Below are 15,963 nucleotides of genomic sequence, written 5' to 3' on the forward strand. Positions count from 1 at the left end.
TATATAAAATGAGATGATGGTCTGTGTATTTCAGATGCATCTTGGGAATGGTAACCGTTGGCAACATGATGGCTCAGGTGGTAAAGAACAAAGCAAAGTCAAATGACCCCGTGTCCAAGGTCATGTACAAACAGTTCAAGCAGGTAGGAAGAATTTCTAACAATATAACAATATACATGCATGTGAGTGTGTTTGTTAAAGTATACATAGGGGTGTTCAATTAGCCAAGTGGTTAAAATATTTGCTCATCACACCGAAGGCCTGGTTCGATTCCCCCCATGAGTACAATCTTTGAGGCCCATTTCTGGTGTTCCCTAAAATGATATTACTGGAATATTCCTGAAACCATATAAAACCAGATTCACTCGCAAGAATACATGTATCTGTTGTATTTGGTTGATATCAATCAACAAAACGTCTCATCACTTGACAGAAGGGAGGTGACTCTTCCAGCCATTATGTCTGTAGTAAGGGGAGGTTACTGTCGTATGAATTTGAAGAAGTCATGTTTAAGGGGAGGTTACTGTTGTATGAATGTGAAGGAGTCATGTTTAAGGGGAGGTTACTGTTTGCTATTATTATATTGAGGTGTAGAAGTCATGTTTAAAGGGAGGTTACTGTTGCTAGAAGTCATGCTTAAGGGGAGGTTACTGTTGTTAGAAGTCATGCTTAAGGGGAGGTTACTGTTGTTAGAAGTCATGCTTAAGGGAGGTTACTGTTGCTGTTGTTATACTGAGGTGGAGAAGTGGTGTTTGAGGGGAGGTTACTGTTGTTAGAAGTCATGTTTAAGGGGAGGTTACTGTTGTTAGAAGTCATGTTTAAGGGGAGGTTACTGTTGTTAGAAGTCATGTTTAAGGGGAGGTTACTGTTGCTAGAAGTCATGCTTAAGGGGAGGTTACTGTTGTTAGAAGTCATGCTTAAGGGGAGGTTACTGTTGTTAGAAGTCATGCTAAAGGGGAGGTTACTGTTGTTAGAAGTATTGCTTAAGGGGAGGTTACTGTTGCTAGAAGTCATGCTTAAGGGGAGGTTACTGTTGTTAGAAGTCATGCTTAAGGGGAGGTTACTGTTGCTAGAAGTCATGCTTAAGTGGAGGTTACTGTTGTTAGAAGTCATGTTTAAGGGGAGGTTACTGTTGTATAAAGGTGTAGAAGTGATGTTTAAGGGGAGGCTACTGTTGTTAGAAGTCATGTTTAAGGGGAGGTTACTGTTGTATGAAGGTGTAGAAGTCATGTTTAAGGGGAGGTTACTGTTGTATGAAGGTGTAGAAGTCATGTTTAAGAGGAGGTTACTGTTGTATGAAAGTGTAGAAGTCATGTTTAAGGGGAGATTACTGTTGTATGAAGGTGTAGAAGTCATGTTTAAGGGGAGGTTACTGTTACTACTGTTCCAGATCCACATGGACACGTCACTGGGTCAGCTCTCCCGCATGTTGGATACAGACCACTTCGTCCTCGTTGTGCACAACCAGAGACAGTGTAAGTGTGTGTTCAGCAAGATGTATTAGTTCAGCGAGATACATTAGTTCAGCAACATACACCCGATTGGCAAAGACGTTTCCAGCATCTTCGGTCTCACTGTACTTCTGACACCTGAATCATTATTTTCTCAGGCTTTGAGTTTCTTAAAACCTATGTGTCACATCAGCAGAAAACTCACCTACCGTATATTACCATAGATAAGCCGAATTTTGAGGACCAAAAAAAGAAATCTGTAGAAGGGGGTTGGCTTATCTATGAGTTACGCTTTCATCAAACTCTTTTCCAGAGGTAAGAAAACAACATCGTATCACTTCGCATGAACAAACAACAGAAGACGACTTTGTCAGTAAAGACGTCAAATGTGCAATTAAACATCACTAGACAATGTCTTTCAGTGGCATTTAGAAGTTGTACATTGATGTCCAAGATATTTTTATGGATTAAACTTCTTTATAATTTCCCTCACGACGTTTCGAGGCCATTCCCAGACCTGGAATGGTCTCGAAACGTCGTGTCAGTTCACCTGATGAAGGGACCTGGAATCGCCTCAAAACGTCGTGAGGGAAATTATAAATAAGTTTAATCCATAAAAATATCTTGGACATCACTAGACAAGATTATTTACCTTTTAAGTTCTAAGTTGTTTTGCTGGGCATTGTATTTGTTGCGAACAACATGATGCTTGTGTATTGTATGTATCACTTTATTCAATGTCCATCTGTTCAATATGTCCATCCATTTCCAACTCTAATTCTAATAGTCATATTCCTGTTGCCTTTTACAGTAGATTAACTGAAAATAGTAGAACAACTAAATAAGTTTTTGGAAATAATAAGCCATAAACAGAATTTAACTTGCTAAATGGAGCAAATGGCTGTACTGCCACTTCCCAAACTCATTCAAAAGACAAAAGCACATGGCCTACAAAATATTGTTATATGCTCCTAAGCACATTTGAAATACAATAAAACTTTAAAAGCATGAAAACTTCTACAAAAGCACTGAGAAAATGTTAACCTTTAGCCATGAAAACATGTATTCACATAATTTCACATAAACTTACAACTTGCCACAAAAATTACCAAATAAAGCAAAATTGATACACAAAAATGACCCTGACTTACATGAAAAGATAGATTAAAGTTACTTAATAATTATGCTCACCACTACTTTTGACATTCTCGTGGTTGAAAGTTGTTTACTGTGCAAGCACATGGCCTCAAGTGGCATGCCCTCAGGCAGTTACCTCTCTTTTTGAGGGTTATCAAAAAAGTGGCAATAGTGTTAAACGAAATAAGAGTAAAATTACACTTGGTTAAACAAGAAAACCAGAAATTTGATGGAATATGATTTTGAAAACCGTGTGTATTTGAGCCGGAAATAGTAACACAATTATTGTCCATTATGGAACATTTGCTAAAAGTGTCATAAAACAAAGCTAATTTACCTCGCCTCTCAAGCATACTGTAGATTACTGTGTTGATTAATGGGTAAATTCCCCAACACTATATGTGTTGTCAGAGATGACTAAATCTGGTGGACTTTGTTAATGGCATCCAGTTGTGGTGTCAGGTCCGAGGGAGAGTTTCTGATTCTCACTGTGAGTGCTTGGTCCAGCCATAATTCACTGCATGTAGGCAAGATTTGGCTGGAATATTGCTGACTAAGCACAAGTTATTCTGTTCTTTAACAGGTTGGGGATGTGTGTGTGTGAATGTCTGTTCGGTTACTTTATCTTCTTTTTTTTACTTTTGAAAGCAGACGAGGGAGGCAGCTTAATGTCCAAGAAGCAGATGATTTTTGGCATCGCAACAAGGATTGACTTGCTCAACTTCATCACACAACATGAAAACAGCGACAAATCCAAACATGAGGACAAGTAGAACTGACCCTACTTGAAACTGACATCATATGGAACAGACGCCACATAAAGCAGACAATACTTGAGGCAGATGTCCTCTTCAAGCAGATGTTTCTTTGAAGAAGACATCACTTGAAGCAGACATCTCTGGAAGCAGTTGTCTCTTGAAGAAGATGTCACTTGAAGAAGATGTCTCTTGAAGCAGATGTCGCTTAAAGCAGATGCCACTTGGAGCAGATGTCACTTGAAGTGATTTTGACATGAATCTGACGTAACTTTAAGAAGATGAACTGAAATGATTGAGGGCAAATTTAAATTGCTGTGGTGTCTGTATGTTTTTGTTTCTGTGAGCAAACTATGGCATGATGTCAACAAATATTCCTCTTTTTACATATATGTTTATGTATATAGTTCTACTTATAGGGTGCGGCAACATTTGATGATGTTTTGTTTGTCCTTGATACTGATTATATTGTCATGCTACAGTGAGTCCTGTCAATCTGGAAACATTACAGTTACAGCTCAGGGACCGCCCAGTTGAGCATAGATGAAACCAAACCTTGTTTTCTGGACACTTGGTGAGAGGCATGTAATTGTCTTCTTTTGAAAACCTGACGCAGATTTACTGCATTCCTGTATTTTTATAAAAACCCACTTCTTTGTCCTTTTTTTAAAAATATCCCAGTCCCAAAACCGTAAGTATGCCCTCATCTAAGACCCAGACCCAGATTATCAAATGAATGGTCCCTAAGTATGCCCGTATCCATGACCCAGACCCAGATTATCAAATGAATGGTCCCTAAGTATGCCCTCATCCAAGACCCACACCCAGATTATCAAATGAATGGTCCCTAAGTATGCCCTTATGCAAGACCCAGACCCAGATTATCAAATGAATGGTCCCTAAGTATGCCCTCATCCAAGACCCAGATTATCAAATGAATGGTCCCTAAGTATGCCCTTATGCAAGACCCAGACCCAGATTATCAAATGAATGGTCCCTAAGTATGCCCTCATCCATGACCCAGACCAAGATTATCAAATGAATGGTCCCTAAGTATGCCCTCATCAATGACCCAGACCCAGATTATCAAATGAATGGTCCCAAAGTATGCCCTCATCCATGACCCAGACCCAGATTATCAAATGAATGAAGTGACAGGACTCCTGTATTGATGACTTAACTAATTGTTCGTGCCACTAGGTGATGGGGTAGCACCAGTTGGTGGTTGTACACCTGGTCCTTCCTCATCTGCTTTGCTCAAAAATTCATATGAAAGATTTACATTCAGAATCTCAAAGATCTTGTACTTACATTTACTGGGTTTGTTCATCGTCTTCACTGTCTTGAATGAAGTCACTGAGTGATACCCAAAGGATGGAGACTTAAAATTAACGTGTGATTTTATTATAAAATTGGGGCAATGGGGTAGCCTAGTGGTTGAAGCATTTGTTCATCACACCAAAGGAATGGGTTCGATTCTCCACAAGGGTACAATGTGTAAAACCCATTTCTTGAGCCCCCTGCAGTGATATTGCTCGAATATTGCTAAAAGCGGCTTAAAACCCAACTCACTCACTCACTTACTGACTATGAAATTCCCTCTATGGTTTGCGTAGCATGTCACTAATTAGTGAGTTAATTAGAACTCATTCAGTCACAAATTAGGGGTATTAGGGTTTATTGGGGATCAAATACTAGTATGTTGCGTATATTAATTCACTGTAGAGGGTGTGTTTGAAATGAACATTACATAAGTTTGTTTTATCCATTTGTTTGATTTGTCAATTTTCATTCTCTCCATGTTCTACAGTAGTAGGGGTAGCCTAGTAGGTGAAGCATTCGCTCATCACACTGAATAGCAGGTTTGATTCCCCACATACAGTCTGTTTGGCTCAAAAGTGGACCGATGAATTGCAATCTAACTCGAAAACTAATAAACATAACATACTCAATGAAACCTGGCTGTCCCTTTCTCTGCACTCCTCCCTCGTAACAAATAGTGAACTGTGTCAATATTTTAATGATAGATTGTTAAAACAACTTTTTTATTTTTAGGACAAAAATTCTGCAAAAACCTCACAGAGTGGGTATGATGTTTTGATTATGATCAGCGTTTCATTGAGTATGTTATGTTTATTAGTTTTCGAGTTAGATTGCAATTCATCGGTCCGCTGTTGAGCCAAACGGACTATAGGTACAATGTGTAAAACCCGTTTCTGGTGTCCCCTGCCATGATGTTGCTGGAATATTGCTGAAAGCGGCATAAACTTAAGCTCACTCTCTCTGCAGTACCATAATGAAAACCTGTTGATAAATATATGTATCTTAAAATTTCCTGGCTCTGTAGAATTTTGTTCTGTGTGTACTTCACATTTTCAGGAAGTCAAAAATACTCAACTGAAAAGACTAGAGACTAGTGTTTGTATACTAGCATTTGTTGATACATACTTGACCATTAGATCTGTTTTCAGTATGACATCTATGACTGATTTGTTTGGTTAATTTACTTGTTTCCATTGGTTTCCATGACAATCCAGTTTGAACACTTCAAAAACATATAATTGATTTAATTTCTTTATGCCTGGATTTGATATTTTTGGCGAATACATATATTTTTAAAAGATTTGTGAAGTTCAGAATATGTTTTTCAGCTGTTTAATCCAGAATTGCATGTGCATTATAAAACAGAAGTAACAAAAAAGCAGCAAAAAAATATGCATGCATTTTGTAGCATTTTCAGAGACTTGTCTGTTATTGATTTACCTCTGTATTGTTTTTACAAGCATATATTTTGTTATTATGTTTCAAACAACATTCCGAATGTTATACTGTAATTTAGTCATTGCTCAGGGGCGGTGGGGTAGCCTAATGGTTAAAGCGTTTGCTCGTCCACCAAAGACCCAGTGGGTTCGATTCCCCACATTGGCACAATGTGTGAAGCCCATTTCTGGTGTCCCTTGCCACGATATTGCTGGAATATTGCTGAGAGCTGGGTAAAACTAAACTCACTCACTCACTCATATTTCCAGCAGCAAAACAAGGAATGGATCAATACTTATGGATTGATGCTTTCAGTCAGACTTTTTGTTTCTGTTTCCGGATATTTTGTCTTGCATTGTTACCTTAGCGATGCACGTAAGGGCCCAGTTTTTAGTGGTTGGCCATTCTCGGTTTGTCTGGTTGAGGAAAGATTTTCCAGCTCATGCTCTAAGGCTCATGCAGTTTACGGAAATATCCTGGGCCTATATTTTCGAAGCTCTCTTAGCGCGCTAAGATAGTCGTAAGTTAATGTTAATGTATGGCACTTTCGACTATCTTAGCGCTAAGAGAGCTTTGAAAATCTAGGCCCTGGTGACCAGAGCCAGTGAGTGTGAGAGTGACCAGCCAGGACAGCCATCAAACTGACCAGTCACAGTTGTCATCAATTGAACAAAATGTTTAGATCAAAGCTGACAATGAAGTTTATGGGAAAACAAACGTCAAGAAATTAATAAGTATTCTGTCACATGTATGATACAAGAGAGTGTGAATATGTGTTAATTTTACTACAACCTGGGTGCTGTAGTACAAAACAACCTTAGAGCTAAGACTACCTTAAGTCTATGTTAAGGCATGGGAGTTACGGTCACTTTAGCGCCAAGATCGCTTTGTACAACGGCACCGTGTTTATTCAACAAACATCTTACTAGGGGTGAACAGTATACCGCAGTGTTTGTAGAATTTTGTATTTTGCAATCCAAAACTTCAGTATTTTCGATTTTCGTACCGTCATTTTGTTAACCTTTTTAAACCTTTTCTAAAATGTCTAGAAATCAAATCGTTTATCAAAATCTCTTTGCTAGACGGAGCAATTTTCCCGGAAGTAAGTTCTCATATACCGAATCGAGGGCCTTGTACTGCAATACATACCGTACCATGGTAAGAGTGTACCGTTTCACCCCTATATGTTACCTCTGAAACTCTCTTGAAGATGAAATTGGGGCTTCAATTTAGGGAACACTTCAGTACCACAAGTGTTTACATTCTCAGGTGTTTTAGCCGAGGGTATGACATTGTGTATTTTGGGGGTGCCAATGGGAAGGGAATGATAGACATTTTTGATGAAATGTATTTTGGGGTTTTTTTCTCAGAAAAAGTGGCCTTAGACATGTGTGTAATGAAATGTGGTTCTTATTTTATAAAATATGCACATCTTTTTAGAGCGAAAGGTTTATCGTACCCATAGAGGAACAGTCATAAACTGTAGTATTTTTTGGCATGATTTTCAGTAGGAATATGGTCTGGTTTAGTCTGTAGTTAAACACCAGGAACTTGATATATAACCCGACTGGTTCAGTCTGTAGTTATACACCAGGAACTGCATATATAACCCGACTGGTTCAGTCTTAGTTATACACCAGGAACTGTGTATATAACCCAACTGGTTCAGTCTGTAGTTATACACCAGGAACTTGATATATAACCCGACTGGTTCAGTCTGTAGTTATACACCAGGAACTGGATATATAACCCGACTGGTTCAGTCTTAGTTATACACCAGGAACTGGATATATAACCCAACTGGTTCAGTCTTAGTTATACACCAGGAACTGGATATATAACCCAACTGGTTCAGTCTGTAGTTATACACCAGGAACTTGATATATAACCCGACTGGTTCAGTCTTTAGTTTACACCAGGAAGTATATACACCAGGAACTGGAACTGGATATATAACCCAACTGGTTCAGTCTTAGTTATACACCAGGAACTGGATATATAACCCGACTGGTTCAGTCTTAGTTATACACCAGGAACTGTGTGTATAACCCGATTGGTTCAGTGTTAGTTATACACCAGGAATTGTGTACCGGTATATAACCCGATTAGTTCAGTCCCCGGTGACACTCAAGGTATGTATTTAATATTCAAGCTATATCACGGTTGCTTGTACTTAATCCAGATTAGACCAGACAATCTAGTGACTGGAACAGCGAGGGACATCCCATGCCTCTCATAGCAGGCAGTCAACAGCCAGGAGCTGTCAATAGGTATTGAGATGAAACCCCCTCTTTATGGCTCTGTTCCGTTGTTGTATTTTCCATGAGTATATTGTATTTCGCATTTGCATCATTTTGACAGCTGTAATGTACCTGCTTGGAGGTACATGTGCATATGTAGTCAAGAGCACTGTTCCTCAATGTGATTGCATTTGCATCATTTCAACAGCTGTAATCAGTGTATGAAATAAGGCCCGTCCGACCGCCCAAGACGGGCTAGATTTCTTACGGACGGTCTAAATTACAGCTAGCCAGCCCGATGGTCTGGTTTCCGATGTTCCATACATCTGAATAATTCACCATGTCTTGGTGTCTGGTCTGGTTAAATCTATTTTGGGCTGGTAACATTTTGAAGTTACCAGCCCTGATGTCTGGCTGGGGTTTTGGCTTATTTCATACACTGCTGTAATGTACCTGCTTTTAGGTTCATGTGGATATGTAGTCAAGGGCACTGTTCCTCATCAGGATCTTCGTACTAACATTGTCGTAAGTTTGTGTCCAAGTCTGGCTATATCGCGCCCTGTCTGGTATTTAGATCTGAAACATGTACTCTTTAGTTAATCATGACAATAAACTTCAGCCTATTTCTCTGTTTTATTGTTATTTATTTAAATGAACAAAATTGGAATAAACACCTTGATTCAAGGATTTGTGGATCAGTAAAAAATTGCTGTTTCAAGTAACTCATAGATGGATGATTTGGTACTGGCTGCCGAACAGTTATCGCCAATACATCACGCGTACGCAGTTCTGGTCAATTACGGGGCGGTGGGGTAGCCTAATGGGTAAAGCATTGGCTCGTCACGCCGCGGACCCGGGTTCGAATCCCCACATGGGTACAATGTGTGAAGCCCATTTCTGGTGTCCCCCGCTGTGATGTTGCTGGAATATTGCTAAAAGCGGGGTAAAACCAAACTCAGTCAGTCAGTCTGGTCAATTACAATTCGGGAGATGACAAGACTTTATGTCAAAACAACGAAGTTGATCATCCATAAAGTCTTGTCATCTCTATACCATCAACTTCTAGAATGCCACTAGTTGATCATCCATAAAGTCTTGTCATCTCTATACCACCAACTTCTAGAATGCCACTAGTTGATCATCCATAAAGTCTTGTCATCTCTATACCACCAACTTCTAGAATGCCACTAGTTGATCATCCATAAAGTCTTGTCATCTCTATACCACCAACTTCTAGAATGCCACTCAAATGAATACAATTCCGGAATTTTTTCCCTTAGGTATTTGACAATAATGAAGGACAGCATAAGAAAATTCTTCACTGTAAGTAACATAAGAGAAAATATAAAAATAAAGATGTGAACCCTGTTAAAAAACTTTAACTTAGTCGGGGGGATGTCACATGATCTATATAATAGCAAGTTCAAGTTCACAGCAGTCATTGTTTTATTCCCAATCAATCTACTGTTAAAAAACACCTAGTCATACGATCAGTTATTTGAGGTTACTTTCTGACATAAATATATATTATTTCACTAATGACATGAGAAATTCTGAAATGTCGATAACTGCGGAACGGCGTAGTAATTTTGTAAATACCGCTATTAAAACTATGGCGATAACTGTTAATCAGCCAGTACGTAAGAAGTCATGGTTCACTTCGGACTAGTTTTAGTTGTATTGCCAAGATTACACAATGGAAGACAACAGGTCCCTAAGGGTGAAGTGAGGCAGGCAGTGTCACTTGCTTGTCCGCACCCAGTCAAATTTTACCTGCAAAAGCTGGAATATTGCTGAATGTGTGGTATGAGAGCGAGTGAGTTAAGCTTTACTCCAGCAATAGACCTGCGGGCGGACACCAGAAATGGGCTCCACGCATTGTACCCATGTGGGGAATCGAACCAAGGACTCCAGTGTGATGAGTGAACACTTTAACCACTAGGCCACCTCACCGCCCCTTGTGTGGAAAAGAAGGTTCCCTTTTTTGCTGACTTTAATACACAACAAGAGTATGATCTGTTCCAGAATCATGTCTGTAGTTTTATCGGTATTTAGTAACAACAGACCGCCTCCGTGGTGTAGTGGTTAGAGCGTCTGCCCGGAGAGCTGAAGGTCGCGGGTTCGATCCCCGACCGCGTCATACCATAAGACGTTAAAATATGGTACTTGTTGGTCCCTGCCTGGCGCTCGGCATTAATGGGTACATCAAGGACTGGTCGGCTCGGAGTCAGTATAAAGTGTCTGAGTGGGGTATTCATGCTTCGACCACCTCCGTTGTGTAGTGGTTAGAGCGTCCGCCCGGAGAGCGGAAGGTCGTGGGTTCGATCCCCGACCGCGTCATACCAAAAGACGTTAAAATATGGTACTTGTTGGTCCCTGCCTGGCGCTCGGCATTAATGACATCAAGGACTGGTCGGCTCGGAGTCAGTATAAAGTGTCTGAGTGGGGTATTCATGCTTCGACCACCTCCGTGGTGTAGTGGTTAGAGCGTCCGCCCGGAGAGCGGAAGGTCGTGGGTTCGATCCCCGACCGCGTCATACCAAAAGACGTTAAAATATGGTACTTGTTGGTCCCTGACTGGCGTTCGGCATTAATGACATCAAGGACTGGTCGGCTCGGAGTCCGTATAATGTGTCTGAGCGGGGTATTCATGCTTCACTGCGGCGTGGTATCTCAGTGGGCTAGCACTATAAAACCAGCTTAAGTCTCGGCTAGTACAAGCAGCCGCACATAAACATACACACGCATGCACGTCGTCATATGAGCGAAATATTCTCAAGCACGACGTTAAACCCAATTTCACCTCACCTCACCTATTAACAACAAATCTGGTGAAAAATATTATTTATTGACTCTCTTTAAAGAAAACAAAAACATGAAATTATACAGGCTTATAACAAACAAAAACGTATCATACAGAATACAGCAACTCAGAAAGTTACAACACAACTGTTAAATGACAGAGTAAATAAATACCACTTCGAAAATACTAACTTTGTTTATAATATGTCCAATTTCATTAAAAATAATTCAATGCTATTTGAAATTTGAGCATGCGATGATCCATTCTCAGCTTACAAAAACCCTGTTTAAGTCATATTGCCATCTCATCCTTCCGGGTACCCATTTACTGCTGCAGAAGCATATTGTTAACAAACTCTATCCATACTAGTCAATACATGACATTTTATCCCTCAAGGTTTGTTCTCCCCACATTGTCAATTGTTTACATGAATTAATCAAAAAAAGGAAGAAAAAATGAAAAACTGTTTGTTTCAAATCTGTACTTGATACAAAAAAGTTCAATTCCGCTGGCAGCTGAGGCTAACCACGCAATGTTTCACAAGCACTACGTCTGTAAATGTGTATTGTACTGCATAGCTGTTATACTCCACCGCAATACGCTACATATCTCAGAAGTAATCATAATGTTACACAAGCACGTTAATGTGTATAGTAATAAGTATAATACTGCAATAACATTAATTTGACTAACTGACTTACACTAACACAAAATCCACAGTTAACTTTAACTTGGGCATTACTGACTGACTGACTGACTGAGTTTGGTTTTACGCCACTTTTAGCAATATTCCAGCAACATCACATCAATGGGCTTCACACACTGTACCCATGTGGGGATTCGAACCCGGGTCTTCGGCGTGACGAGCCAACGCTTTAACCACTAGGCTACCTCACTGTCCCTGGGCATTACTACTCAACTGATCATCTTGAGTGAGTGAGTTTAGTTTTACGCCGCAATATTCCAGCAATATCACGTCAAGGGACACCAGATATGGGCTTCACACACTGTACCCATGTGGAGAATTGAACCCAGGTCTGCAGCGTGACAAGCAAACACTAGGCTATTCCACCGCCGCCGACCAGATTGAAGTGAAGTAAAACAATTTTCTCATCAATCAAAATTTGGTTGAATATTGTTTCTTAATTTTGTTGAGACCAATAAACATGAACATATCAGTAAGTATGACTGTCATAACAACACACTCCATTAGCTCATAACAAGTAACTAGTATTAAAATACTAATTAAATCAGCGTGTAGTTATATATATTTAGTGTATACGAAGTAACGTATTAGCAACAGAACCTTTTTATTCTGGTGAAACAATGTACATTTTGCCTTGCAAAGAAAGAACAAAGTAATAAACATTTCTTTTAATACCACCATCGTCAACAACCACACCGGTACACTACACGTCATCAAATACCTCCAGCCTTTGTTCAATGGCATACATAGTAACAAAATAATATTTATCACAATTTACCGACAAAACTGGAAACTTGAAGTTTCAGACATACACAGGTCAGGAAGTTAGGCTTCAGTGTGGATGACCACTTCTTTATGATATTATGATGATTATTATTATAAACACTGACTGACTGAGTTTGGTTTTACGCCGCTTTTAGCAATATTCCAGCAACATCACAGCTGGGGACACCAGAAATGGGCTTCACACATTGTACCCATGTGGGGATTCGAACCCGGGTCTTCGGCGTGACAAGCCAACGCTTTAACCACTAGGCTACCCCACCGCCCCTGATTATTATAAAGAATTTGTCATCCATTAAGTATCCTACCTTTTATGTTACTCATAAACTTCTAAAATGCCAATCAAACTGATTACAAAGGTGTGTAAAATTTTACGGCAAATAGAAATATGTTTGGGTTTTATTAGATAAAACATATTTACCCTGAACGTCAAGAAAAAAAATCAGTGATTTTGCAGGAGAAAATGGTATGAAGACATTTCATGGGTTTTTTTCAGCTTTCAATGGGACAATTTTACATATCATTACATCTGGGGAAAAAATTGTCCCAGAATATGAACTGATCCAAATTCCTGGAAATGGCCAGTGAACATACCTGTACATTTTGGTCAGTATCACAACTGCACAGTCTTTGCATACATCTGTTAACGATTCACAGGGACCAGGAACTTTGGTCACATTTGTGTTTGGCAATTAAAGCTCAAAGTTTGACCATGTCAAAGTCATAATCACCACAATAGTACAAGTGCAAGATTTATGAAATGTAACAATTGAAAGAAATATTCCTACCCTAAAAGTTGACTTAGTGCCACATTACCCAATCACCAATCACCTCTTGGAGGACTGAAATATTCTTACTCCAATCAACAGACTGTTGTCTGTGTACATAACACTATGTGGTGTGCAGATAATATGTAATATTAGCACTGATAATATGTCATATTATCTGGTATACCATGGAATACAATCAATATGCAATATTATCTGGTATATCAAGCACATATGGATAATATACAATATTATCTGGTACACATGGCATACAAACAATATACAATATTATCTGGAATATCAGGCATATATGAGTAATATATAATATTATCTGGTATACCATGGTGCACAAACAAGATACAATATTATCTTGAATATCATGTACATATGGATAATATAGAATATTATCTGGTATGCCATGGTATACAAGCAACATACAATCGTATCAGGTTTTATCAAGCCTATATGAATAATATACAATATTATCTGGTATACCATGGTATACAAACAATATACAATATTATCTGGCATATATGGATAAAGTACAATGTAACATGATAAATATGGATAACATGCTAAATTATATTTTCATATACAAAATACTATACTATCTGTATAAAACAGACAGAATACATTATGTTGCATATATAGATAAAGTACAATAATATCTGGTCAATACGCACATTAAGCACTACATTTGGTATATTTAGATAATATACATGTACACCAGGGTCAATTTAAGGAAATGAAACATTCTTGCACCCAGTGCAACCTTAGATAAAAACCCTGTTGCACCAGACAACGATAGATTGCACCTGCTGCTCAATTGAAAAGTATTAAACAGTTCTTCCTGGATTCCGCTATTCTGCAGAAAAACGTATGGTCCGCGGAAAACATATTTTCATGCAGAATTTGCCATTTTTCTGCAACGGAATTTACTTATTTTGAAAGTTGAATCAACATTGACTATCAACCGAAACGAAAAGTAGGGGTAAACATCAAAAGTATGATTGGTTACACAAAAACGAACTGTGAAATTTGTTATAACAATATTTTCAAAATATTCACGAATAAAGATGATTTATTCATAAGGTAATATTTTCTTCAGTACCTTACAATAGTATTATTTGAATTTGACACTGCAATTACGCTCACAAAATCAATATTTTTGTGTGTGTTTTTTTTCAAGTTATTAACTGCTTTTTATTTTGCAGAATTTTAAAAATGAGATGCAGAATTTACTTAAATTTGCTGCGGAATTCTTAAAAATTCGTCGCAGAATCCAGGAGGGACTGACTAAATGTCATGACATGAACAGTCTTTCAGTAACTGTCTGTCAGTCACTGCTCCAAGCCAGTTCCTCATCATTCTGTTTTCCAGTCAGAGTCTGTGTTCTTTGAACACAAAACATTAACATGCACTTGATGCAAGTTGGTATGAATATGAGACTGCATTTGCAGTTTCAGGTTGCACCTGTGCAGGTTCACATACTGAAATTGATCCAACATTTCATGGCATTAGAAAAATTAATCACAGACATAATGTTCAGACAAGATCAAGAACAGGAACAAGTGCAAAATCCAAATGCTGAAATCAAGCCCTGGATATGCAGAAACAAATCTGTTACCATGGTAACGATACACTTGAACATCTTTGAGATGTAAATGATTAACAAGCAAAACAAAGGTGAGATTCTACAATACAACAACTAGGACATGAGTCCAGCCTTGCACTCCAGTCACAAAATCCGCCTGGTGACAAGCAATGGGTGAGTGAGTGAGTTTAGGTTTACGCTGCACTTGGCAATATTCCAGCTATATGGTGGCGGGACAAGCAAGGAACATGTACTTCCCTGTTAGACATTTAAAATAAATCAAGAAATAACATTGCACCAGTTTTAACCTGTTGGTCTGCGAAAAACGCCAAATTGTTTAAAATACCCTATGTACACAAAATCTGTTATGAACAAAACATGGAGTGATGAAATAAATACAAACTAAACAATGGGTGTTAACCTGGGGCGTCACGAGACATCCATGCATGCATCAATACATATCTCGATAATATGTGGTACCGTGCTTAATTTGAGCTCGCATTTTTTGTTTGAATATCTTCATTGTAGAGGTTGTAGCCAGTTTAGCTTATGGCAAATGTTTAGGCCTATTTTGACAGCACCATGAAATCAGTTGCTTCCCTTTTTGAAAACTAGAATTGAAATATTAATCAATACATGCAGTGTTCACGAATAGCATCTGACCCTCTGACAAATCTGGAAGATTCGTCAACGGTCCGATAGAAGTCTACAACCCGCCGGACCCAGTGTCTGACTGTATGTTTCACAATGACTTTGACTGAAGTTGTTATATGTGACATGTGACACTTGTTTGCTGTTTATTAATCTTAAGTTTGTTAATAATTTCAGTGCCAATTATAAGAAATGTTAAATGTGAAATGTTTTTAATTTTATTCTATGGGTCCTGTGAATTTTCAATGGGTCAGACAGACATCTGAAACTTACAGGACCCAATGTCCTGTTACTTTGAAACACCAATCGTGAACAC

General features: G+C 38.7%; 1 protein-coding gene across 1 annotated transcript in view; it reads left to right on the forward strand.

Annotated features, from left to right (window-relative positions):
• The window catches only part of LOC124263558 (cystathionine beta-synthase-like), a 45,634-nt gene extending 41,001 nt beyond the window's left edge, over positions 1-4,633 (forward strand). Inside the window, 3 exon segments of the mRNA XM_046698219.1 lie at positions 35-143; positions 1,391-1,475; positions 3,240-4,633. Of these exon segments, the coding sequence (XP_046554175.1) occupies positions 35-143; positions 1,391-1,475; positions 3,240-3,361 (316 nt within the window). The 3' untranslated portion in view covers positions 3,362-4,633.
• The last annotated feature ends 11,330 nt before the right edge of the window (positions 4,634-15,963 follow it).

The sequence above is a fragment of the Haliotis rubra genome, unplaced genomic scaffold, assembly GCF_003918875.1.
Source record: "Haliotis rubra isolate DU_JTF1 unplaced genomic scaffold, ASM391887v1 Scf89, whole genome shotgun sequence".
NCBI lineage: Eukaryota > Metazoa > Mollusca > Gastropoda > Lepetellida > Haliotidae > Haliotis > Haliotis rubra.